We start from the raw sequence: 25,276 nt of genomic DNA on the forward strand, positions 1-25,276 counted from the left end.
GAAGATTGCTAGTTAAGGGATATATACATACATGGTGGTAGAGAATAATATGGCATAAGAAAAAAAATAGGTGAGAATATATATATATATATATAAATATATAGTAAGCATCATTTATGAGAAATATAAAAGTTCTCTTTTAAGCAAAAAGACGGTAAAGCACTTCATATTTCATTGGTAAATGAAAGGGAGATATAGAAGTTAAAGATTTTGTTAGACTTTGTAGCCAGGTTTCGCATGGTCTAATTCTAAATATTTATATTTTTTTAGAGCAAATGATGCATCAGCACGACATGGGATTTTTGGTGATTGCTTATATTATATAATTTAAGAACTATTTCGACAAGTGCAATGTTGACTAAACTTTCTAATTGTTCGCCACTACGTATATATTTTTTGAAACAATGATTAAATCGAATAATATTTGAATCTAAAAAAATAGATTTATTTGTTAAATGTGCTATTGACATTCTTTAGCTTTGCCATAACAGAACATAATAATTTTAGAAGTATGCCACCAGTATTGAATAAAAAAATCAGATGAGTTTATTAAAAATTCTATTAACACTCTTTAGTTTTGCCGTAACAAAAAATAATAATATTAGAAGTATGTCATCGGTATTGAAACTTCATGCTAAGAGAATAATAAGATGTGCCCTAATCGTTATCGTCAATTATGCTCGGGAGGTTGTGCCCTATTTGTAAGGCAATTTTCTTAAATTTCATGGTAGATAATTGATTTCCTTCAATCTGTAAGGATGCAAAGATTATAAAAAAAAAAAGAATCAATGGATTTCTTGAAATATTCATGCCACACAATAGACATCAAATTGTTTTTTTTATCTAAGACATGTCAGACCCATTGGTGAAAATTGTCATTTTTCCAAAAATCTACTTGGAGGAGAAATTTTTCCAACCAGCAATTTAGAATCATGCTCTTTGTGGTGCTATTGGAGCAACAATGTTTTCTTGCTAACACTTCAACAACAATTCTGTTCCAAAATTAGTAGGATCCAAAATTAAACATCGAATGCCATAACCAATTCAATGTCTTAGAACTCTTTGTAACCCATATAGAATGCTTTTAAAAAATTAAAAAAAAAACCATATAACATGTCTCTAAGAAAAATTTTAAAAATAAAATAAAAATAAAAAATACTCTATGGTGGTTATGTGCCACCACTATAGCATGTCAAATTCATCCATGTCCCATGGTTGTACTTGCTAAACTAGAAAAGGAATTGCAAATCAGCATGAAACGATTGCTTTATGGTTGCTTGCTTGTTTTATAGAAAAGATTTCCTAATAAGGGGGGAATCTAAGCTCCAATGCTAATGTTTTTATAAAAAGGCCTAGCTCGAGAGAAAGTGACATGTAACTTGCAACCTAGAATAAATTAAATATGAAAGAAGCTTTCATTGTGAGGTGCTAAATGGTAGAATTTGCAAAGCTATATAGGTATTGCATACAAGTGACCTAGGTTCAATCTTACACTTGTCCTCATATCAGTTGGATTTTCTCTCATCCTCGAGCAAAAGAAAGAAGTTTTTGCAAAGAAAGCTTATGTGATCAGTTATAGTTCAAAATTGTAGCCTTTGCACTACCCAAGAGGAAATCAATTAACCATCCATTGTGAACTCGATCTTTCTTGTCAAACCTAGCCGATTCGGTAATAAAATTCAAATTGTTCCCTATTTTTCCCTACAATACTCTAATCACAAGTTCCCTCTCGTTCTCTGATGCAACACCTAGAACTGCTTCTTGTCCAATATGGAATAACACAATACTCTATCCACTATGAAGCCTTCTTTTCTATAAAATCTTTGGTACATGAGATGCTTGGTAAGTGGATTCTTCATTCTTTATGACTAGAAAGCTTTGGTAGGGCACATGGCCTTTGAGTTTGATGGGCCACACACCAAATCAGCACCTACAGGTCCATCAGATCTTTCTTATTTATTTATTTATTTATTTATTTATTGATAGGCCGAATAGATTATATATTTTTAGATTTTTTTGCATGAATATCCTCATATTAAATTTCATATGAATATCCTTTCAAAATTAATGTTTACATGTATACTCTCGTAAAATACTTGTTTTGTTATTTTATCTTTTTTTTTTTTATTTTTGTTTTTGCATATGTACCCATGCTATCTAACGACGTTAAAAAATTAACGGTTTCAAATTAAAATGACTAAAATACCCTTAATGGATAGACATGTAAATAGATCGCGATCCCGATAGCAGAAAAAGAAAACAGAGACAATAGCGTAATTTTAAAATTTTATTTTATTTTTAATTAATATAAATAAGATTTTTCTTAACACCGTTAGAACAACCGTTATATTACGGGCATTTGTACAATAACAGAGTTTTACGAGGGTATGCATGCAAATATCAATTTTGGAAAGATATTCATGTAAAATTCTATATTTAGAAGGGTATCCATGTAAAAAATCCTATATTTTTAGTATGAGTACATCCAATAAAGTCAGAAAACAAAAGATGACTGAGTGGAAGAGGAATGGTCCCGTAGCTATCCTATAGAATACCATCAGAGTTCCGATCAATATAGGAGGCGACTCAATCAACTGCCCTATTTTGTATGCATATGATGTTCGAAAAATAGTACAGTCCCTTGTTAGCCTAAGGATATCCTGCAACAATGGATGGCCACAGGTCGGCCCCAGATCCACCTGATCATCCACAACTCTTTCTTTTTTATTGAAAACTTATGGGGCCGCCCATTAGTCTGGTCCACCCGCATTGGTTCGGTTCAGGACATTAAGCATGGAACAAGCCATATGGGCCATATCTGTCAGGGGAGAACATGGGGCAAGTTGGGTTGGGTTCATGTTGGATTGAAGTACATGTACTTTGATAAAATTATCAACCATAATTCAAATCAATTTGTTTATTAAATGAGCAGCTTGATTCATCACTGTGACATTTTTAATAAGAAAATTGATTTTAAGATAATAGGATTAATTTGTTTACCGGACTCGACAGGTTGCTAATGCCTAATAGGTTATCGAGACTAAAATTCAATCCAAATTGGACTTTTTGTTGTTCAAGGATGATTAATAACATCAGTATACCCAATGAGAAATCTATTTTGAAACTATTACATGCCTGGTTTGGCATTTTTCAGAATAGAATAATTATTATTATAATGGCTGTTTTTTGGAGCTAGAAAGGGCACTAAAAACTAATAAAAGCCGATTAGTGCTGCATTATGTGAATTTGTCAATATATATGTGCTAATATATAATTATTTTTTCCGTAATATAATGGCCATTGTAGGGGAATGTTGACTAATTAATTGCGATTATACTAATCTGACTTTATATATGTACAATACAAGGAACCTTTATAACTATTGTTTTTGTTGCTAATACTATTGGCTCGCCTCTTTCTTAACCTTTAAAGGTCTGTCCACGAAGAAGGTAGAAAGTTAAAATCCTGAGTAGTGGAAAAATAGATAAACATATAATTAATGTGGAGATTGTAGTTGAATGATTGGACATAATCTTGTATGCTTGAAATATTCTATGTTTTGGTGAAAATTGATTGGTAATCAATAATAATTTCTGTAGAGAAAAATCTATAACCCCTAGAAAAATTGCTGAAAATTGACTTATTAATGATAGTTTCTCTCTCTCCTTCTCTTCCTTCCTCTCCCTTTCTCTTTTCTCCTCCTCCTCTCTCCTAGCTCCATTCTTATCCATCTGCATATCCTATGAGATCATGGCAAAGTACAATCATATCTACTATATAAAAGTTGAGGATCTGCAGTATAATCATAATATCCAAATGATGCATGGGTAGAAGACTGTTGCTGGTGGTCCAAACCGAGAACGATTGGCACAGCGGTGTGAACGGGGTTCCCTTGGAGTTGGGTTGATTGCGCTCCACCTTCCACCGGAAAACCTGCAGGCAAGCCTCGCACCACCACTGGGGTAGTGGGGGCCCTCCGACGATCAAGTCAGAGGAGATTGAAGGAGAAGGAGAGATAGTAGTAACGGATAAGAGAATACTCTGAAAAACCTTTTCTTACCCTCCCCCTTCCCCCCCCCAGCCTCATATATATCAGGCTGGGGGGTTTTTCCGGGGATTCGTCATCGTGTGGCACGATGGGGCTGCCACTGACATGGCCGTTACAGGGCGTCGTGGGGCAGCGCTGGGTACGGCCCTGGCAGGGCATAGTGGAGCTCCGCTTTGTACGGCTGTTACAGGGGATCGTGGGGCAGCGCCGGATACGGCCGTTGCAGGGAGTAGTGGAGCAGGGGGCCGCGGCGTGCCTCAGAGGAACAGTCTGTTGTTGTCGAGAGATTGCCGACTCGGGGTCGGATGACTGGATCAGGGGGCAGCCGACTCGGGGTCGGGCTGCGGAGCCGAAGATATCCGACTCGGGGTCGGATTGCTGGATCAAGGGGCAGCCGACTCGGGGTCGGATTGCTGGATCAAGGGACTGCCGTAGTCTTCCTGGGCGTGCGTGCCGGTCACGTGGGGCATGGTGGCTAAATTCCTCCGTAACAGTAGACTATTGGAACATATGATTCTTTGTTTTAAGAGACATTTAGAATAATTGATCCTAGGCATATGGATTCACTTGATTGATCCTAGGTAGATTACACTACATGTTAAGCAATTTAACTCTTTCTAACTTAAACATATAATTTCCTTTGAATGTGGCATAGCACATGACTACCTATTTAAATATGCTTATAGGATAGTAGATATAAGTTATTATTAGTCTATAAATGTAACAACTGTCACGACTCCCGCCCCATTCCCGGCGGGCCGCCGCGACGGTCCTAGGGTGCGGGTAGGCATAAGGCCACCAGCCACCGCGTAGAACCCTACTACCTATCAATCATCAATAAATCTTGAAAAAATTTGGCATGATGCATGCACAAAATGATCACTTTTCCTATAGTGACCTGTCAGGATTATCTCAATACATACAACACACTACCTGTCAGAGCAGCAATCACATAATCTGTCACATAATAAACCTGGACAATATATAGCAATACATCATCTCAGGCATATAACTCATCTGCACACATATATATATACCTGCTTTCTAATCCATCCATGGTCAAACCCATATCCACAACAGGATCTATGACTGTAACTATGCACTATATACAATAGAAGGTTTATAATACACCAAAAGGTATAAACCTCTATCTACATTATACTATACTATGGAGCGGCACAGCTAGCAGGCAACCACTAATCCTGCTCCTCTCTATACAATACCTGCCCTGCAATCAAAAACACCAAACTGGGGAGTGAGTATATAAATACTCAGTGAGTGGAGTAGAGAGTACTATGCACATGAGACAGAATATAATCATGGCTCGAGATGAAATCTCAAGATCAATAACAAGATGAACATGAACTCAATATAGAGAATATGGAGTGAATCATCACAATCCCAATCAACACATCTGGAGCACATATGGAATAATCAAGTAATCATATATGCTACCCATGAATATGCTCAATAGGTCATAGTACTGAATCATATAAATCAGGTGTCAATAGGCTGAATCATCAACAAGACAGCTATCGGGAGGTGGGTTTTACGCCCCAGGCGAACCAGCAATAACTCCCTACTGCCATATGCATACATCGAATATGACACCACACCAATATGTAAATCATCACTAGACAGCTGTCGGGAAGTGGGTTTTACGCCCCAGGCGAACCAGCAACAACTCCCTACTGTCACATGCATATGCAGGATAAGACACCATACCGATAACATAAATGCTAGACAGCTATCGGGAGGTGGGTTTTACGCCCCAGGCGAACCGGCAACAACTCCCTACTGTCACATGCATATGCAGGATAAGACACCATACCGATAACATAAATGCTAGACAGCTATCGGGAGGTGGGTTTTACGCCCCAGGCGAACCAGCAACAACTCCCTACTGTCACATACATATGCAGGATAAGACACCACACTGATCATATAAATGCTGGCCAGTATCCAGAACAGAAATCTATCTCACATCTACATACTAAACGGTACCTCGCGGGAATTCTACATCCGCGGAAAGCCATACTGCACCTCGCGGGGTCTTACTATGCCCGGCGGCAAGCAGAATATAAGTCGTAGGACCGGCCGATCCTACGCCTAGGGCCGTGTCCCCCCTAGGAAGGGACTGGGCTCCGCCCACCCAGAAGGCTACTATGTGCACAAAGGCCGATGTTCAACCCCCATCGACTATAGGTGTCCTGCAGATACTGCCAAGCCATGCATGAATGCCATAATGCACCATCCTAATACTCTACTAAAAAGGAGCATAATCAAGACTACCACTCACTCGACTCCGACCCAATCATAAACTAACATCAGGGTTGGGAGTGAGGGTCAAGGAAGTGCAATACAACTCAATATACCACTAAAAAGGCTCTACAAATCTTTGAAATAGAGGAAATGAAATCAATTTACAAAAGAAATCATTTCACAATTCGGAATCAATTTGATTACTCATCAACCCCTCGTAATTCCTCTCAATGTTCCCTCAAATGCATGTACAGAATAATCAAGCATAGAGAATCAAGATTATAGAGGAATCTACTACAACAATTAATCAATAAGCTCAGGTGGAATCAAGTCACACTTGGCAACATTCATGAAAATGAATTAAGGATGCTCATGGTGCAAAGTATATGACTCCCACTCACCTGCCAATCCGGCACGGCCTCGATACGCCTCTAGAATTCTACAGCAGGCAGTGGAAAACTTCTTCCTCTCGTTCCCTAGCTTCTTGCCCAACTGTGACATGCATTTACCATACATTTAGTCTTGTATCAAGGTCATAATCTACGTGCCAATTATAATATAGGAAACTTTAATTGATTCAACTCCCCCGTTCCCTAAATCTTTTCTTTTCTTTCTCTTTTTCTTTTTCTATTAATTAACTCATCATTTATGTGTATTAGGGACTCCCTTGCACGAGTACAAGGTCTCCCTTAGCCTAATCTAGGCTTAATACCCTATTATGGCATGAAATCCCTTATTTTCCACCCAGATGAACAGTAACCCGAACTGACAGTGGGTTACTTCATCCCGGTTTTGATCCACTTTCAGGACTCCAAATTTGATGAAATTTTTACCTAACATTCTACACTCATAGAGGATTCCAAAGAGATAACATGCATCATCATCGGAGGCCGTTTGGCCCCCTAAATAATTCGCCAAAGTTGGGACTTCGACACAGTTTTTCCGTAGTGCCGGAAAAATTTGTTAAAATCCGATTCTTCCTCTTTTAACCACCTCTACAACCCTTATCCGACCCCTCTAGACTATATCCACCCTTTGTATAGCCTAATGTCATCAAAAGACTAGATAGGGACGGATATTTACCTTTTTCTTTTTGGAAATCGAGGTCTTTGCGTAGAGGGGAAGGAGATATACGTTTTTCCCTTCAGCTGGAAGTGCAACCGGGATCCCCCTCCTCCTCGAATCCCCTTCCTCTTCTTCTTTCTTCTTCTTCTTCTTCTCCTTTTCTTTTCTTCTTTTCCTCCATGCCTGAGAACCCCCTCTCTGTGACTCTCTCTCGGTTTCATTCCCGTGAGCCACCAACCACCCCATTTAAATCACATCAAAGCACTATTCACCTTTGTTTAATATTATTAAATTCCCATTTTGCCCCTAACACTTCAACATATCTACAACTATGCCATTATCTTTTGATTCCTTCCAATTTTACCCCTTATATCAATTTTAAAGGACTATTCTATCCCTTTTTATATAAAAAAAAAATTTTGGGGTTATTACATCCTCCCCTCCTTATATAAAATTCGTCCTCGAATTTAAAAGAGTAAATTACCTGATTACTCAAAGAGGTGAGGGTATTTGCTCTTCATACTTTGCTCCGACTCCCAAGTGCATTCTTCAACATTGTGCCGGTGCCATTGGACCTTTACCATACATATTTCCTTATTTCTCAGCTTCCTGATCTGAGTATCAAGAATAGCGACAGGAAGTTCTTCATAAGAAAGATCTTCTTCTACTATAACTTCCTGCACTGATAGCACATGAGATGGATCCGGCACATACTTCCGGAGCATAGATATGTGGAATACTGGATGCACATGGCTGAGGTTTGGAGGCAGTGCTAATCTGTAAGATACATTGCCAACTTTATCTAATATTTCAAAGGGGCCAATGTATCTGGGACTAAGCTTGCCCCTCTTTCCAAACCTCATTACCCCTTTCATAGGAGAGATCTTTAGGAACACGTGATCCCCCGTGCCAAACTGCACATCTCTCCTTCTGACATCTGAGTAGCTCTTCTGCCTACTGAACACTGTCCTCAACCTTTCCTGTATCATTGGCACTTTTTCTGATGTCTCTCTGATCAAATCTGGTCCTTCTAGGTGCTTCTCTCCAATCTCAGACCAGCACAAGGGAGATCTACATTTCCTCCCATAAAGTGCCTCATAAGGTGCCATACCAATAGTGGAGTGATAACTGTTATTATATGCAAACTCCACTAAAGGTAAGTATCTGTCCCAGCTACCTCTGAAATCCAGTACACACATTCTGAGCATATCCTCGAGGGTCTGAATGGTCCTCTCCGATTGCCCATCTGTTTGAGGGTGAAATGCTGTACTGAAATCAAGCTGAGTTCCTAATGCCTCATGGAGTTTCTGTCAAAATCTAGAGGTAAACTGTGAACCTCTATCTGATATAATAGAAACTGGCACTCCATGCAGAGATACTATTTTATTCACATATATTTCGGCATACTGAGCTACTGACTATGTGGTTTTCACCGGTAGAAAATGGGCTGATTTTGTCAATCTATCCACAATCACCCAGATGGAATCATATCCTTTTTGTGTTCTGGGTAGCCCGACCACAAAATCCATAGTTATCCTTTCCCATTTCCACTCGGGCAAAGGTAACTCTTGCAAAAGCCCTGTTGGCTTCTGATGTTCAAATTTCACTTGTTGACAAGTCAAACAAGAAGCCACATATTTGGCTACATCCCTTTTTAATCCGTTCCACCAATATATGCCTTTGATATCATGATACATTTTGGTGGAACCAGGATGAATGCTATAGGGAGTATTGTGTGCTTCATGCATAATCCTCTGTCTCAGATCTTCCACATTTGGCACACATAGCCTACTGCCTACAGGCCCCCTACTACTAGGCCTGTCCATCTGCACAGAAGGGTAGGATGTTAAAGGCACAAACTGCTGGGTGGCACCCTGCGGGCATTCTCTGACAAAATGACCCGGCTGTCCACATCTGTAGCACACTCCCTGATCCATTCTGCATCTGCCAGGGTGCTGCTTCCCACATATGCTACATACTGGCCATGATTGGAACCTAGATTCAGTTCTGGCCATAGTGACTGGAGGACGAGGTACTGATGGTAGAAAAGTATCTTGTGATTGACCTCTTTCCCTCCATTTCCTCTTACGTGGGGCAGGTGGAGTTGAGCGTACAGACTGCTCCGTCGGGCCCTCCGAGAGATCTACTCCCTCAGATCTATCTCTACTGCTTTGCCCTTTCCCCATACTCATTTTCTTCTGTTCTCTTTCAACTCTTTCCTCTTTGTTTCTGGTCTCCCACTGTTTTGCTTTATCAATCAGCCTAGACAAGGTGGGGACCTCTACTGCCAGTACTGCATTATAAAGCGGAGAAATCAGACCCCGCCTGAATCTTTCTATCCTGGCAGCTTCAGTGGGGATGATGTAAGGAGCATACTTCCTCAATCTAGTGAACTCACGAGCGTACTCAGATACGCTCATTCCGGGCATCTGCTTCAGCCTCTCAAACTGAAGAGCCCGATTTTGCCTCTCAGCCGGAGACAAAAACTCATCCATCACTGCTTGCCTGAACTCTTCCCAGGTTGGAGGATTCCTACTGTACAATCTGTCCTCCACTTGTCTCTGGTACCAGTCCCAGGCATCTTCCTTCATTGTAAGCCCTACAAGTTCTATAGCTCTTGCATCAGAACAAGGCAGTCTCCGTATCATCTTTTCAGTCTCCTCCAGAAATCTCTGAGGATCTTCACCTTCTTCCCCCTTAAACTCCGGGGTTCTGAGCCTCAGAAATTCTTGTACAGTAATCCCCTCATCATCTAGAGCTCGCCTGGCCAAACTTCTTGGCACAGGTACAGGAGGTGAGATGGATACTACTGACGGGGCAGGAGATTTCCTCCGAGCAATCTGCTCCCTCAGAGCCTGATTCTCCGCCAGTAACTGTTCCATCAATGCATCTCTACTTCCTACCTCTCCTTTATCATCGACCCTCCATCTATCAGCAGGAGGAGGTTTTTCTCTTTGGGGCTCGACATGTGCAGAACCTGCATCCAATGCTATATCTGGCTCCATTTTTCTTGAAAGTATTCTTTATATGTTTCTAAAAAAGTCAAAAAGAGAGGACGGTCGCTACACACTGAGTCATGATATATTTTACTGAGTTGTAAATGACTCATAAAATAACATACAGAAAAATCCTATGCTCCATAGTATAATCCTATACTTAATCCTGACTCATCCTATTGCTCTGACAGGACTCTTCTTAACCTTTGCTCTGATACCAAGCTTTGTCACGACCCCCGCCCCATTCCCGGCGGGCCGCCGCGACGGTCCTAGGGTGCGGGTAGGCATAAGGCCACCAGCCACCGCGTAGAACCCTACTACCTATCAATCATCAATAAATCTTGAAAAAATTTGGCATGATGCATGCACAAAATGATCACTTTTCCTATAGTGACCTGTCAGGATTATCTCAATACATACAACACACTACCTGTCAGAGCAGCAATCACATAATCTGTCACATAATAAACCTGGACAATATATAGCAATACATCATCTCAGGCATATAACTCATCTGCACACATATATATACCTGCTTTCTAATCCATCCATGGTCAAACCCATATCCACAACAGGATCTATGACTGTAACTATGCACTATATACAATAGAAGGTTTATAATACACCAAAAGGTATAAACCTCTATCTACATTATACTATACTATGGAGCGGCACAGCTAGCAGGCAACCACTAATCCTGCTCCTCTCTATACAATACCTGCCCTGCAATCAAAAACACCAAACTGGGGAGTGAGTATATAAATACTCAGTGAGTGGAGTAGAGAGTACTATGCACATGAGACAGAATATAATCATGGCTCGAGATGAAATCTCAAGATCAATAACAAGATGAACATGAACTCAATATAGAGAATATGGAGTGAATCATCACAATCCCAATCAACACATCTGGAGCACATATGGAATAATCAAGTAATCATATATGCTACCCATGAATATGCTCAATAGGTCATAGTACTGAATCATATAAATCAGGTGTCAATAGGCTGAATCATCAACAAGACAGCTATCGGGAGGTGGGTTTTACGCCCCAGGCGAACCAGCAATAACTCCCTACTGCCATATGCATACATCGAATATGACACCACACCAATATGTAAATCATCACTAGACAGCTGTCGGGAAGTGGGTTTTACGCCCCAGGCGAACCAGCAACAACTCCCTACTGTCACATGCATATGCAGGATAAGACACCATACCGATAACATAAATGCTAGACAGCTATCGGGAGGTGGGTTTTACGCCCCAGGCGAACCGGCAACAACTCCCTACTGTCACATGCATATGCAGGATAAGACACCATACCGATAACATAAATGCTAGACAGCTATCGGGAGGTGGGTTTTACGCCCCAGGCGAACCAGCAACAACTCCCTACTGTCACATACATATGCAGGATAAGACACCACACTGATCATATAAATGCTGGCCAGTATCCAGAACAGAAATCTATCTCACATCTACATACTAAACGGTACCTCGCGGGAATTCTACATCCGCGGAAAGCCATACTGCACCTCGCGGGGTCTTACTATGCCCGGCGGCAAGCAGAATATAAGTCGTAGGACCGGCCGATCCTACGCCTAGGGCCGTGTCCCCCCTAGGAAGGGACTGGGCTCCGCCCACCCAGAAGGCTACTATGTGCACGAAGGCCGATGTTCAACCCCCATCGACTATAGGTGTCCTGCAGATACTGCCAAGCCATGCATGAATGCCATAATGCACCATCCTAATACTCTACTAAAAAGGAGCATAATCAAGACTACCACTCACTCGACTCCGACCCAATCATAAACTAACATCAGGGTTGGGAGTGAGGGTCAAGGAAGTGCAATACAACTCAATATACCACTAAAAAGGCTCTACAAATCTTTGAAATAGAGGAAATGAAATCAATTTACAAAAGAAATTATTTCACAATTCGGAATCAATTTGATTACTCATCAACCCCTCGTAATTCCTCTCAATGTTCCCTCAAATGCATGTACAGAATAATCAAGCATAGAGAATCAAGATTATAGAGGAATCTACTACAACAATTAATCAATAAGCTCAGGTGGAATCAAGTCACACTTGGCAACATTCATGAAAATGAATTAAGGATGCTCATGGTGCAAAGTACATGACTTCCACTCACCTGCCAATCTGGCACGGCCTCGATACGCCTCTAGAATTCTACAGCAGGCAGTGGGGAACTTCTTCCTCTCGTTCCCTAGCTTCTTGCCCAACTGTGACATGCATTTACCATACATTTAGTCTTGTATCAAGGTCATAATCTACGTGCCAATTATAATATAGGGAACTTTAATTGATTCAACTCCCCCGTTCCCTAAATCTTTTCTTTTCTTTTCTTTCTCTTTTTCTATTAATTAACTCATCATTTATGTGTATTAGGGACTCCCTTGCACGAGTACAAGGTCTCCCTTAGCCTAATCTAGGCTTAATACCCTATTATGGCATGAAATCCCTTATTTTCCACCCGGATGAATAGTAACCCGAACTGATAGTGGGTTACTTCATCCCGGTTTTGATCCACTTTCAGGACTCCAAATTTGATGAAATTTTTACCTAACATTCTACACTCATAGAGGATTCCAAAGAGATAACATGCATCATCATCGGAGGCCGTTTGACCCCCTAAATAATTCGCCGAAGTTGGGACTTCGACACAGTTTTTCCGTAGTGCCGGAAAAATTTGTTAAAATCCGATTCTTCCTCTTTTAACCACCTCTACAACCCTTATCCGACCCCTCTAGACTATATCCACCCTTTGTATAGCCTAATGTCATCAAAAGACTAGATAGGGACGGATATTTACCTTTTTCTTTTTGGAAATCGAGGTCTTTGCGTAGAGGGGAAGGAGATCTACGTTTTTCCCTTCAGCTGGAAGTGCAACCGGGATCCCCCTCCTCCTCGAATCCCCTTCCTCTTCTTCTTTCTTCTCCTTCTTCTTCTCCTTTTCTTTCCTTCTTTTCCTCCACGCCTGAGAACCCCTCTCTGTGACTCTCTCTCGGTTTCATTCCCGTGAGCCACCAACCACCCCATTTAAATCACATCAAAGCACTATTCACCTTTATTTAATATTATTAAATTTCCATTTTGCCCCTAACACTTCAACATATCTACAACTATGCCATTATCTTTTGATTCCTTCCAATTTTACCCCTTATATCAATTTTAAAGGACTATTCTATCCCTTTTTATATAAAAAAATTTTTTGGGGTTATTACAACAACCCAGGACTTCATTCAAAAAGGCTAGCCGAGACTAAACACACACCCTTAGTTCACATACGTTATGGGTCAGGTCCACTCTGATACCATTTATAACAACTCAGAACCTCACTCAAAAAAGTTAGCAAAAAGGTATTATTTGGATTTTTTGATCCAGTATAAGTACCCATGATTTATTCAACGATTAAGTAATATGAGACTAAACACACATCCGCGTAGGTCTTCACAATACAAATCTAGTCAGGCTCATCCATAAGAATGCTGAAAAGAAACATTGACCATGAGGAGCTCAATTAACCATCGTATTAGCCAAACTAGTGTGTGGGGATGCATTGGGCTAGTCATTGTTCGGTCAACCTGACATGCAACTACGAAATTATAGCTTGGTAATTTTAATGTAAACTGAAAGAAAGAGTTGGTCAATAATTGATTGCAACATCAAATTATAAACACTAATGGTATCATAACAAGGGTGTATATATATATATATATATATATATAGTGAAGCCGGGTTGGAACGGAATAAATGCATGTTTTTTAGGATTTTATGACGAGACACTATTACTTAGATTTTCCTTGTTTTAAATTCTTCAATAACGCCTCAAATGCTTTTCTTTGTTTTACCATACAGCTTATTAACACCACTTGGACTACTAGACCATGCATGGTTATGGATAGCATTATATGTAGCATCAAAGTGTAGCAATATCATACCAAAAAAAAAAAATCCAAATAGTCAAGTACGTAATAGGTGCATTAAACCATTTAAAAACATATATATTTTTGAATTGAATCAAGTATGCATATCTTCGGGTCATGACTAATTGATCCATATGAGGAAGTGGAAAAAACACTCCTTATGCTAAGATTTCATGGTTCTATACACAATAAAGAGTCTAATGCTTTCCAGAAAATTCTCAATACCCAATGAATGCTAAACAGTATCATGAAAAAGGCATATGAATACCAAATTCATGATAAAATCTTTTCAAAATTATTATTCTGTGCTTATACATGCATTATACATAGTACTATATAGAAGTGGATTTTTTTCGACCGTTTGGTTCTCATGATAATTTCAATTAAATTTTTCAATCTGTACCAAAGAAAATTATATTTTTCTCTTAAATATTTTTTTTTGGGTAAAATGCTCGCTCACGTTAACTTGGCGTGAGTGCAACCAACTGAGTCAAAATACAATATCAGGCATAAAAATAGGTGAACACTTAATGTCTTTGCACACTTAATATCAAAAAAATTGTTTCCAGGAGCCGCTATTATTACCAGAATTCTTCGCCAATCCTCCTATTTAGCTACTCTCTCCCCCCCTCTCTCTCTCTCTCTACCCCACCTAACTCTAATCCTAAAATTTCCTCTGTTTTATCATTCCAAGAATGGACAGCTCTCAGTTTGAAGCAACCATTGCTTTCTCCATTTTGAATCATTTTAAAATTTAAAATCTAATTAAATTACTCTAAATTCAAAATTTTGTAGCATGATAGAAATATTTACAAACATGTACATCCTTTCAAATTTCACTCCCCCCACCTTTTTTTTTTGGGTACAAATATATGGATATGCCCAATTGCAGCATGCAGCACTCAAAACTTTGATCCAAGAGCATCAATCTCGCCTCTACCTACAACTGGGCTGGATATTATTTAAGATGGCCCAGTATTAAACCCAAGTCCCAATGTTTCTGGGCCGGCTGGCCCACTGCATCTTTACTATATAATTGGCTCCGGTCCAGTCCCCAATCCTAGGCCGTACGGGAACCCGAAGAGTCGTCGTCGCCGGCTGCTCTTCTCTGTTCCCAGGAAACACGAAACATTTCTTGGGTGTCCGGAGCACTCGTAGAAGAAAATCTAGGGTTTTTGAGAAGCGGGAGAAGATCTGCATCGGAGAATTTTGAGCAAGAATCCGAGAGCAAGATGCTGGTCTCGTTGCCTCGCCTGACGAATTCTCTCAGAGGTCACTACGACGTCGATCAGGCTTACCTCCAGCGCAAAACTATCCTCCAGAATCTCAAATCAAGAAGGTCGCTTTGATTCCCCTCCCCCTCTTGGATGATGCGGTTCTTCGCTTTGTCTCGTCAGTTGATTCCAACTGATGGATTTGGTATTGGAGTTCGTTGTGAATTTTGCGCTTTTCTTTTGTTTTTACTAGATCGCGTGATGATTCTGAACTTGCGCGGAAGTTGGTTCCTGGATGGGATGAAGGTAAGATTACTGTCCTGTGCTTGATTGTTTTTCCTCGCGACTTGATTTCTCTCGTTGCGAAAGTCTGGATGCTGAATCAGTGGGATGAAGGTAAAGTTTACTTACTGTTGCTGATGAATCAATGTTTTGAACATCCATGGAGGCGCAGTGTGCTTGAGTTATGTGGGTTGGTAAATGCTCATAGATACATGAACTTGCTTGGAACTTGTAAAACTTGAGTTGCTATGCTGATTATTAACCATTCCATGAATATCCCTGCAGCTTTCAAGTAGTTCACTTATTATAATCTACTTACCACATGTGCTTTGATTTGAGCATCTCTGACCTCCCCATCTTCTATATAAGTATTGCAATGGCTAGCTCGAGGTGAGTGGCAGCCAACCCGTAGCGAGAGAAAGGGAGTAGAGATGGATCTCATAAGGAGCAAGGGCTTGTTCCTGCTTTTAGAGCATTCATGCTTTAACGTGGTCGTATATCCTATATCGATGGTCTTTGCTGAGCAGGAATTATCCTGAGTTTTGCACGTCATGTATAATTTCATTCCATCCTACCTTTATATATTAGCATGTGAAAAGATCAGTTACGTTTGTTTCAAATATTTGTTGACATCAACAAGATTTTATATCCTAACGGACGGGATAATTTTTTCCATGGAATGGGATGCCCCGCTATCCTGCCTTATCCTGTAGGTACCCTCCATCTTTCTTTCTCCTTCTTCTTTTCCTTTATTTTGTTTGGTTTTCCTTCTTTCCTTCCTTCCTTATTTCTTTCATTTCTTTCTCTCCTTCTTCTTCTTTTAAGGAGGGGCTCTATTCCATTCTCTTTTATTTATTTCTTTGTTCTTTCTTTCCTTTCTTCCTTATTTCCTTCCCTCTTTTCTTTTTCTTCTCTTTTCCTCTCTTTCTTTTATTTTTCTTTTTTTTTCCCCTTTCTTCCTATTTTCCTTTCTCTTTCTTCTTTTTCCTTTTCCTTTTTCTTTTTTCCCCCTTATCTTCTTATTCCTTCCTTCCTTCCTTTCTTTCCTCTTTCTTTCTTCTTTCCTCAAGTGGCTGGGTTTCGTAGTCTCGCCTCTGTCACAATCTCCTTTTTTTGGGACTTGAAACTTTGGATCTCACATTATTTGGATAGAAAACAAGTTTAAAATTACCTTGACATTTAGGTTGGCTTCCATGAGCAAATAATTAAAATGTCATACTAATTCCTTAAAAAAGTTATCAATATTCGATCATTCGGGGCCTATTGCCAATCCAATTTTGCATTTGGTTGGCAATTCTTTCTAGATATATCATATTTCAAAAGTTAAATGGATGATGGGAGCATGAGAAGCAATAAACTCTTCAATTTCAAGACATAAAAATTTTTATAATTAAGCTTGAAAGGTGGGAGCCTTTCTCCACATGTAACCTTAAGTTCCACATAAAATTAAGGCCCAAAATCAATCCTAATTATTTGCTTATATCATCTTAAATTTCTAAATACCTTGATTAATATATTTTGTGTATTTTTACTTGTAGCCTTTAGTTAAGCTAGAGTTGAATTTTGGAACAATGTATGATAACAGTTGTGCTGTTTTTACCCATCACATATCTTGCTTTAACTTGATAGTTGACACATGTCTCCTAGTGAGGTCTGAGAACAATTTGAACGGCGACCATTAAGGAAAACAATGACATAGCTGGTCGCTTGGTTAGCTTGTTGGATTGCTCTAATTGCTACCCCAGCTGACCCAACTTAAGGCCCACTAGGCCATGCTTGTTTGGCCCATGTTGAGGCATAATTGTACGGCGATATTAATCTCAACAACAAGGTACGTTGTCTCAATACCGGATTCCATACCAATGCCAAGCTATGTCGATACGGTACGGTATGGAACTGGTTTGGTGTACCAAGTGTCGGCACGCTCTTCCTATCGTGTACCGGTACCGTACTAGTCCGGTACGCTCTATACTATCTGGTTCGGTACGGTACAGTGTACTATGTTTAACAGAGTTCTTGAACTAGCTGGTTACCTACTTGATGCAAAGAAGAATGGTAACTGAACACCCATTCCGTGAATGTCCTATGCCACTTTTCAGTATTCTACTTATTACAAGTGCCTGTAGTCTAGATGAATCTTATTGAAATTTGATGGTCTTGCCATGGATAGATCTACCAGATTATTTCTAGTTATCCTTTTGCTTTCATCAGTCTCAATTTTTAGTTTTTTAAACTTATGCGTGCAGTTCTCCTATTAATGCATATATGTCATGGTGCAGCTTCAAGTGATGTGCGCCAAGCATATAAACAATTTCTTGGTGCTATAGTGGAGTTGATAAATGATGAGGTGGCCTCAGAAGAATTTCAGGAAGTGGCAAGAGCTGTTTATGATCTGTTTAGGGGGCCGGATGTGGACTATGATGTTACTAAGGGGATTGCCGAGAAAAGGTAAACCATGTCTGCTGCAAAGTCTATCGGCCGCAAATTCATATTCACATTTCTTTTTCTATCTCATCATTCTCTTCCTGTTAAATTGGACTGCTTTAAAATTTTATCTATTTAGTTAATTTGTGATATCACTGTATGATTAACCACTGTTCATCTTTAAGTTTGTTGGCACTCGTTGCTAGTTATTCTGTTTGACAGTTTATAAATTGTTGTGTGTCAGCACATAAAAGAAAAAACAAATATTTAGAGACATGAACACATAGATATATATGTATGTGAGTGCATATACACATACATTTTCATCATAGCGTTGCTGCTTTGTATCTAGATGAGTGAATTCTAGGCTCGGTATTACCAGAAAGATGGATCGCTATAAGTGTTTAGCAATGTCAATCATTCGCAAGACACTTTTTTCTTTGAAATAAATTATTTTCTTAATGCTTCATATTAGGACCTGAGATATAGTACATTAAATTCAAAATCTTCTAGGCATATTGTGAATTTGATATTGACTGATCTAACAAGAAATGAATTCATGTAATTTACACGTTTAGTGTATAAATATAATTATATATTTACAAACGCGATGAGTCAAACTTTGCAGCTTGTAATGGTTGGGATTATGAAAGCTGGCATATTGAAGAGTTTAGAGAATGATGTTTCCGGTCAATTTACTGTCACCTACAGAATCTAGATTGAGGCCAGGTATATGGGAATAAGGATATTCTGGAACATTGATGGAGCTAGTAAACAATTAAGAGCATCAAATAGGAGGGTTGATATGCGACAACTAAAGGTGTAAGATGAATTTGTTATGAAAAGATAGCTATAGGTGAAAACAACTATGTACTTGATGTAGGAATACAGTTTCAAAAACCATCAGATGATCAGAATGGGATGGTATGACCATACTGTGGCGCAAAACTGGCACTGGTATGGGTGCTGAAACATTGAAACCCTACGTACTGGTACATGTTGCCTCTATGATGCATTCTAGTGGTTTTTCATTTTTTTTTTTTTTTGATTCTTTCAGTTTTGGTATCTGCTATCGCTGCCGGTACTGTGCCAGTACTATACTATTCCAATGGAAAAACAGTATGGGTTCGGTACTAGGATTTAAAACCTTGGTAGGAACCTGTTGTAGCACATCAAGAGTGTAAATTGTATTATCTAACATAACTGTTGGTTTATTTAGTAATTAAATTGGACCATTTTCAGATAAGCAACATTGCTTACAAAAAAAAATCTATGCAGCATCTGTACTCGATCATGATCTGTCTTATACTGTGGAATTTTGTAGTTAGCATCGTCGTATTTCATGATATAACTCAAGACTACAATAGTACAATGAGTTTTAGTTTTCCAATGTAATTTACAGATATTATCTCAATCTTTACTTGCTGTGCAGGGAAGAGTTGCATAGGCTTGTTGGTTACTATGTTCCAGACTCAAGTATTCAGAAAGTAGCTTCGTCAGCTCAGAGACTTTTTACTTTGCAGTGCACTACTGGCCATGAGGTTGCACTCATCCAGGAAAGGGTGGTGGATGGGGCTGCAGATAGTTCCAGTGAATTTGGTGCTAATATTCTTTTTCAATCTCCTTCTCGCTTTGTGGTGGACGTGCCATTGGAACATGGTATATCCTTGGCCAATGATTGTGGTACTACTGCTCCATTCCCTGTGGAGCATTATGATAGCATAGTATCTGGCCATCATCATTCAAGTCCTGATCCGGGGACAGTGAGTTTGAGATGGCTGAAAGATGCATGTGATCTTATAGTGAAGAGGGGTGGCTCCCAGCTTTCTGGAGATGAACTTGCAATGGCACTTTGTCGGGTGCTCCTGTCAAACAAAGCAGGCGATGAGGTACTTCCGCTCTGTTCTTTAACACTGCATTCAAATATGGCTCAACGTATTCATAGTGTAGTAAATTTGTTCCCTTCTGGGATAAGTGCATTTTTTCTTCTATTTACTGAACTCTCATAAAATTTAAATTTTCTGCTGGAAAGATAGCTGGTGATTTGTTGGATCTTGTTGGTGATGGCGCATTTGAAACTGTACAAGATTTATTGTCGGTAAGTAGGAAGTCATATGCAAGTATTACATTATAAGTTTGCTTACCTTTCCTCAAGGGTCTCAGCGATCGATCTGTTCTTTGTCAAAAAATTGTTAGCTTTTGATTGTGGAAGATATGATTTACAATGCAAGAACCTCAGGTCTTCTGGTAGTTGAGATTTGTATTCTAGATTGGCAATGCTAGAATCCTTGTCTCCTGGTTACTCATACTTGCATTGTTAATTGGTCATTCTTTTCTAGTCTTGCAACAGAGTTCATCCTTGTATTGGTAAAAGTGAGGCTGTGGCATTCGTTCCTTGACTATAACTTGATTTAATGGCTAGGTTCCATTTGGATGTGAAGTATCAGTTTTCACTTCAGTCTAGTTGTAGCCTTACCACAAATCCTCAGAAGCAATTGCAAATATTTAAAATGGCCTTGGTATAAATATGATGAAGTTTGACAATACCAATTACCAGCTGCTCTAATCAATATTTTATGGATACTTATTGGGATCTACTATGCTGCGTTTGAACTTATTGTAACCATAACCATCAATTCTTGTCCCTGCTACGGGAACCAGTTTAATGAATTGTTATTTGCCAACCATTCTTATTGGGTACCTTTCATATCTTTTCTCACTACTTCCATCCGTGCAATCTATAGACTTCTTCTCCTTGGTGGTCTCTTTGACACAAATTCATCATTTCTCCTACCAAGGTCTTCGGAAATCTTTGCTGCACAGTCCATCCTATCTCAACTGGTTATCTGTTCTTTATGCTTTCTGCGGCGCCTACATCTCTTTTGATTTTCTCATTCATCACTCTTTGTTTCCATGTTCTTGTACACATTATGTCCTGGTTAAATTTAACCTATTCTGATTCCCCCCATCTACCCGCTACAGCATCGGAAGGAGCTTGTGGAGGTGATCCAACATGCGTTGCTCATACTTAAATCTGAGAAATTGTCTTCAAGCAGTCAACTGAAGATGCCGAGCTATGGCACACAGGTATGTTGACATCATGCATGGAGTGAAATTTTTTTCATATATCAGTTTCTTTTTTCGACTAATAGATTTGTGTTATTGAAGTTGTCAAACCTTTCATATAATGCTGTATCCAGGTTACCATACAAACAGAATCTGAACGGCAAATTGATAAACTTAGACGCAAAGAGGAAAAGCGTCATAAACGTGGGGCAGATTATGGGAGCATGCATGATTTTCCTGCTGAAAGTTTTTCTGCTCTACTTTCAGCCAGCGAGAAAAAACAACCTTTTGATGATCTGATTGGGACAGGCCGGGGCCCAAATTCTTTCTCAGTTGGTGCTCTTCCACAGGGAACAATGAGGATACATCATAAAGGCTATGAAGAAGTCAGAATTCCACCCACTCCAACTGCTGCAATGAAGCCTGATGAAAAGCTGGTATTTCTGTATTTTCTTTAAAATTTAATGTCCCGTTTACAAGTTACCTGATTGGTGTTTGAATTAAGACTCAATTATGCCTATGGGTGTTTTCTGCTTTTGCATTAAGCGTAAGGATGTCTGAAATATGCAATGATCTATGCAACTGTGCCATAGAGACCTTTAGAAACTCATCAATGGTAGATATATAACATCTAGAAGAGGAGCATAAAGCTGTTGGTATTAAACTAGGTCAAATGTCCAATTTTGGTTGTACGGTGCTTGCTCAAAACCTCATAATGCCTTGCAAAAGTAAGAAAAGTCTTTGTTTATCATTACTTAATTCAGTTTCATTTTAACTTTGCTAATGTTAGGAGTTAAACCATATATCTGTATTTGGGAGCTTTGTATATCTCAACTCAGTTGATTTATCTGTATATTATTTTGCGTATAAAAATATGGCTGTCATAAGCCCTGAGATATTTTGTTCTTAACTCAGATGAAATTTGATGGACTGCAAACTTGCTAAAAGCCACATAATGCCTTGAAGACGTCTTAAGATGATCATTTTGATTTCATTTAGAATTTGCTGATATTAGAAGCTAAAAGAAGTGTTCTTATTAGTTATATTATGGTATAGCTCAACTTAGTTGCTTTATCTGCACCTAGAATAATCCTAAGGGTTGACTTTTCCATTTTCCTAGCACTTAATTAGGTGAAGTTTGATACGTTTTGAACAAACATATGGATCTGAAGGTGAAACATAAAAAAATTAATACTTATTGGCTTCTTGGACAATCACTATATGGTTGTCTATACATGCTTTTTCGCTAGAGCTTTTGGAAATGTTATATGTTATTAGATATTAATTGATGTAGCATTTAGGAGATTCATTGTACTTCTTTTTAATTGTAGCTCTTTAATTTTTGCTGAAATGCATTTCCTTTCGGAACTATTGTTGTTGAATTTTCAGTCTTTCTATTTAGACAACTTATATTTGACTGGCCAACTTCTAGTGTTGCTTTATTTGTTGCTGTTCCTGCACACAGATTGCTGTTTCTAACTGCAGCTTTTGCTTGCTGCTTTACCAGATTGAGATCACAGAACTGGATGAGTTTGCTCAAGTTGCTTTCCGGGGATATAAATCACTCAACCGCATTCAGAGCCGTATTTTTCAAGCAACATATCATACAAATGAAAATATACTAGTAACTAGTTTTCTAATTCTGTTCTTGTAACATTACGCGGCTTGCTAGTAGTTTTTTTAATCTATTTCTGCTTTCTTTTCACCATATGAAAAAAATCAGGGATTCCTTTCATTATGTTTACATTAACAGTTTACTTTCAGGTTTGTGCACCGACTGGTGCTGGCAAGACAAATATTGCTATGGTTGCTATTCTTCATGAGGTAAAGACCTGCAACATGAATTGAACATTAATGGCTTTCTTTGGGTTTAATTAATTTGGATTTAGCCTCATTCAGCATCTTGAATTAACTTTAATTGCACAATGCCATAATGTTGGTTTGTCATGTCTCCTACGTTCAGTATTTCAACATTGGAGTAAGACAGGGTTTTGTGTTGTAGATCAAGCAACATTTCAGGGATGGAATTTTGCATAAAAATGAGTTTAAAATAGTATATGTTGCTCCCATGAAGGTATCAGTCCCCCCTCAGCTATATACATACTATGATAACCCGATTATATGTGATTTTTATCATATTCTGATAAACATCTTCTGTAGGCTTTGGCAGCTGAGGTGACATCCACATTCAGTCGCCGCTTATCTCCCTTGAATCTGGCAGTAAAAGAACTTACTGGTGACATGCAACTCTCTAGGAATGAGCTCGAGGAAACCCAGGTCAGTGCTTGCATTGTTTTTTGGCTGTTGGTAATATTATTTGTTCAAACCTTCTTTCTCATTTCCTACTCTACCCAGATGATAGTTACAACACCTGAAAAATGGGATGTCATTACTCGCAAAAGCAGTGACATGTCAATGTCAATGCTGGTGAAACTCCTAATTATTGATGAAGTACACTTGTTGAATGATGATAGAGGCTCTGTGATAGAAGCGCTAGTTGCTCGAACCCTCCGACAAGTAAGTTTCCAGGAAAAGTGCAATATGCTAATTACTTAACTATTTTCTGCACTTTCCTACTTATTTGATTTAATGGTGAAAGCTTAAGGTACGCAAACCAATGTCATGTTTTTCACATTGTGCTCTCATCTCTTTATTACCGATCCTTGGCATTCAATGGTGTTGTTTCTGTCTTTAAACATGCATGAACTCTTTTTCAGCTAAAATGCTTGTAGTAAGGTATGAATGCTTCTGATCTTAAACCTAGTTAGATCCTTTTCTGTAATGTAAGTTCCGTTGCTGCCATATGGAGGGGTTGGGGTGGGCAGTCTATCTTGGCTTCTAGGTGTCTGGACCTTCATTCTGCTGCCTTCTGCCAACTGTGATTGTTCAACACATTGTCTTAGGTTTTTCTTATAGCGCACAAATGCTTATAACCATAACCATCAAACCTTGTTCCGGCTATTTGGGGTTACAGTTTTTATGTTCCTAATTCACCAAGTATTCCCATATAGAGCCATTTCTGATGTTGTTTTAAGTAAGGTTTGCAGTCTCAGTTCTGGATTGCGTACTGGTAGTTGACTAGTTTGGTATGGCACCACTACCATACCAAACAATGCCGGTACACCAAAAAAAATATGTTTATATTTTTTGTTTTTAAATTTTTAAGCTTCTTTTATTTAGTTTTCTTTTTTTGTGAGTTCATTTTTGTCAATGTACTTTAATTTTTTATGTTACATGCCTAAAGAATGGTGTGACTAAATAATACATGTTGAATTAACTAAGTATAACAGGGAAAATGTAAAATATTTATGTTAAAAAAAATGAAAATGCAACATACATGCATCTGTTTAATTTCAAGTTGAGTGTAGATGTCCCTCATACATGTTTAGATGATGTTTGTTGTCAGTCCCTAGGATTTGACTCTAGCTTTGGTATTGTGCCCATTTAGGATCTTTGTAGTCTATCTATTCTGGATAGCCATAAAGGGAAGTACTTGCATTAGACCTCCTTCCTATCCTTCCACTCTCTCCATCTCTTTCTCTTCTCCTTCCCCTCTCTTTCTCCTTTCTTACCTTGAAATAGAAGGAGAAAAGGACATCAATCTCTTTCTTACCTTGGTTCTGAGTGATTCGGTCCTGTAAGGACTGGTTCGGCAAAATACTGAGACCACACACCGTCCCGGTTCATGGTCGGTATGGTATAATATTGACCGAGCCGGGCAGTTCGGTATGAAATTTCATGGTCGGTATGGTATAATATCGACCAAGCCAGGCAGTTCGGTATGGTATCTCATACCATGGTTTCATGCTTTTATATTATATTTTATAACAATCTCCATCAATGCTATTGTAGGTCTTCCCTTCCATTTCCTGCATTGTTCAAAATAAATTAAAATACCTTTGTTAAATAACATATATAATCTTGTTTTCAGTTGTCTCTCCGGTTGCCTTTAACATGTGCACATCA

At 39.0% G+C, this 25,276-nt stretch overlaps 1 protein-coding gene across 4 annotated transcripts in view; it reads left to right on the forward strand.

The window, feature by feature from the left end:
• The first annotated feature begins 15,390 nt into the window (after window positions 1-15,390).
• LOC103711194 (U5 small nuclear ribonucleoprotein helicase) overlaps window positions 15,391-25,276 on the forward strand; it is a 51,868-nt gene continuing 41,982 nt past the window's right edge. For all 4 annotated transcript variants that reach the window (XR_005512241.3, XR_015967203.2, XM_017843650.5 and 1 more), the window contains exons 1-12: window positions 15,391-15,663; window positions 15,792-15,844; window positions 18,100-18,268; window positions 19,677-20,133; window positions 20,277-20,342; window positions 21,227-21,331; window positions 21,445-21,747; window positions 22,818-22,934; window positions 23,075-23,134; window positions 23,313-23,384; window positions 23,471-23,587; window positions 23,666-23,827. Coding sequence is in view for 2 of the 4 variants with exons in the window: in XM_017843650.5 (XP_017699139.4) it covers window positions 15,557-15,663; window positions 15,792-15,844; window positions 18,100-18,268; window positions 19,677-20,133; window positions 20,277-20,342; window positions 21,227-21,331; window positions 21,445-21,747; window positions 22,818-22,934; window positions 23,075-23,134; window positions 23,313-23,384; window positions 23,471-23,587; window positions 23,666-23,827 (1,788 nt within the window). In the remaining 2 variants the exon portion in view is untranslated. The remainder of the gene's footprint in view (window positions 15,664-15,791; window positions 15,845-18,099; window positions 18,269-19,676; window positions 20,134-20,276; window positions 20,343-21,226; window positions 21,332-21,444; window positions 21,748-22,817; window positions 22,935-23,074; window positions 23,135-23,312; window positions 23,385-23,470; window positions 23,588-23,665; window positions 23,828-25,276) is intronic.

The sequence above is a fragment of the Phoenix dactylifera genome, chromosome 7, assembly GCF_051530095.1.
Source record: "Phoenix dactylifera cultivar Ajwa chromosome 7, Ajwa_hap1_PhDact_Kaust_v1.1, whole genome shotgun sequence".
In the NCBI taxonomy this organism is placed as follows: Eukaryota; Viridiplantae; Streptophyta; class Magnoliopsida; order Arecales; family Arecaceae; genus Phoenix; species Phoenix dactylifera.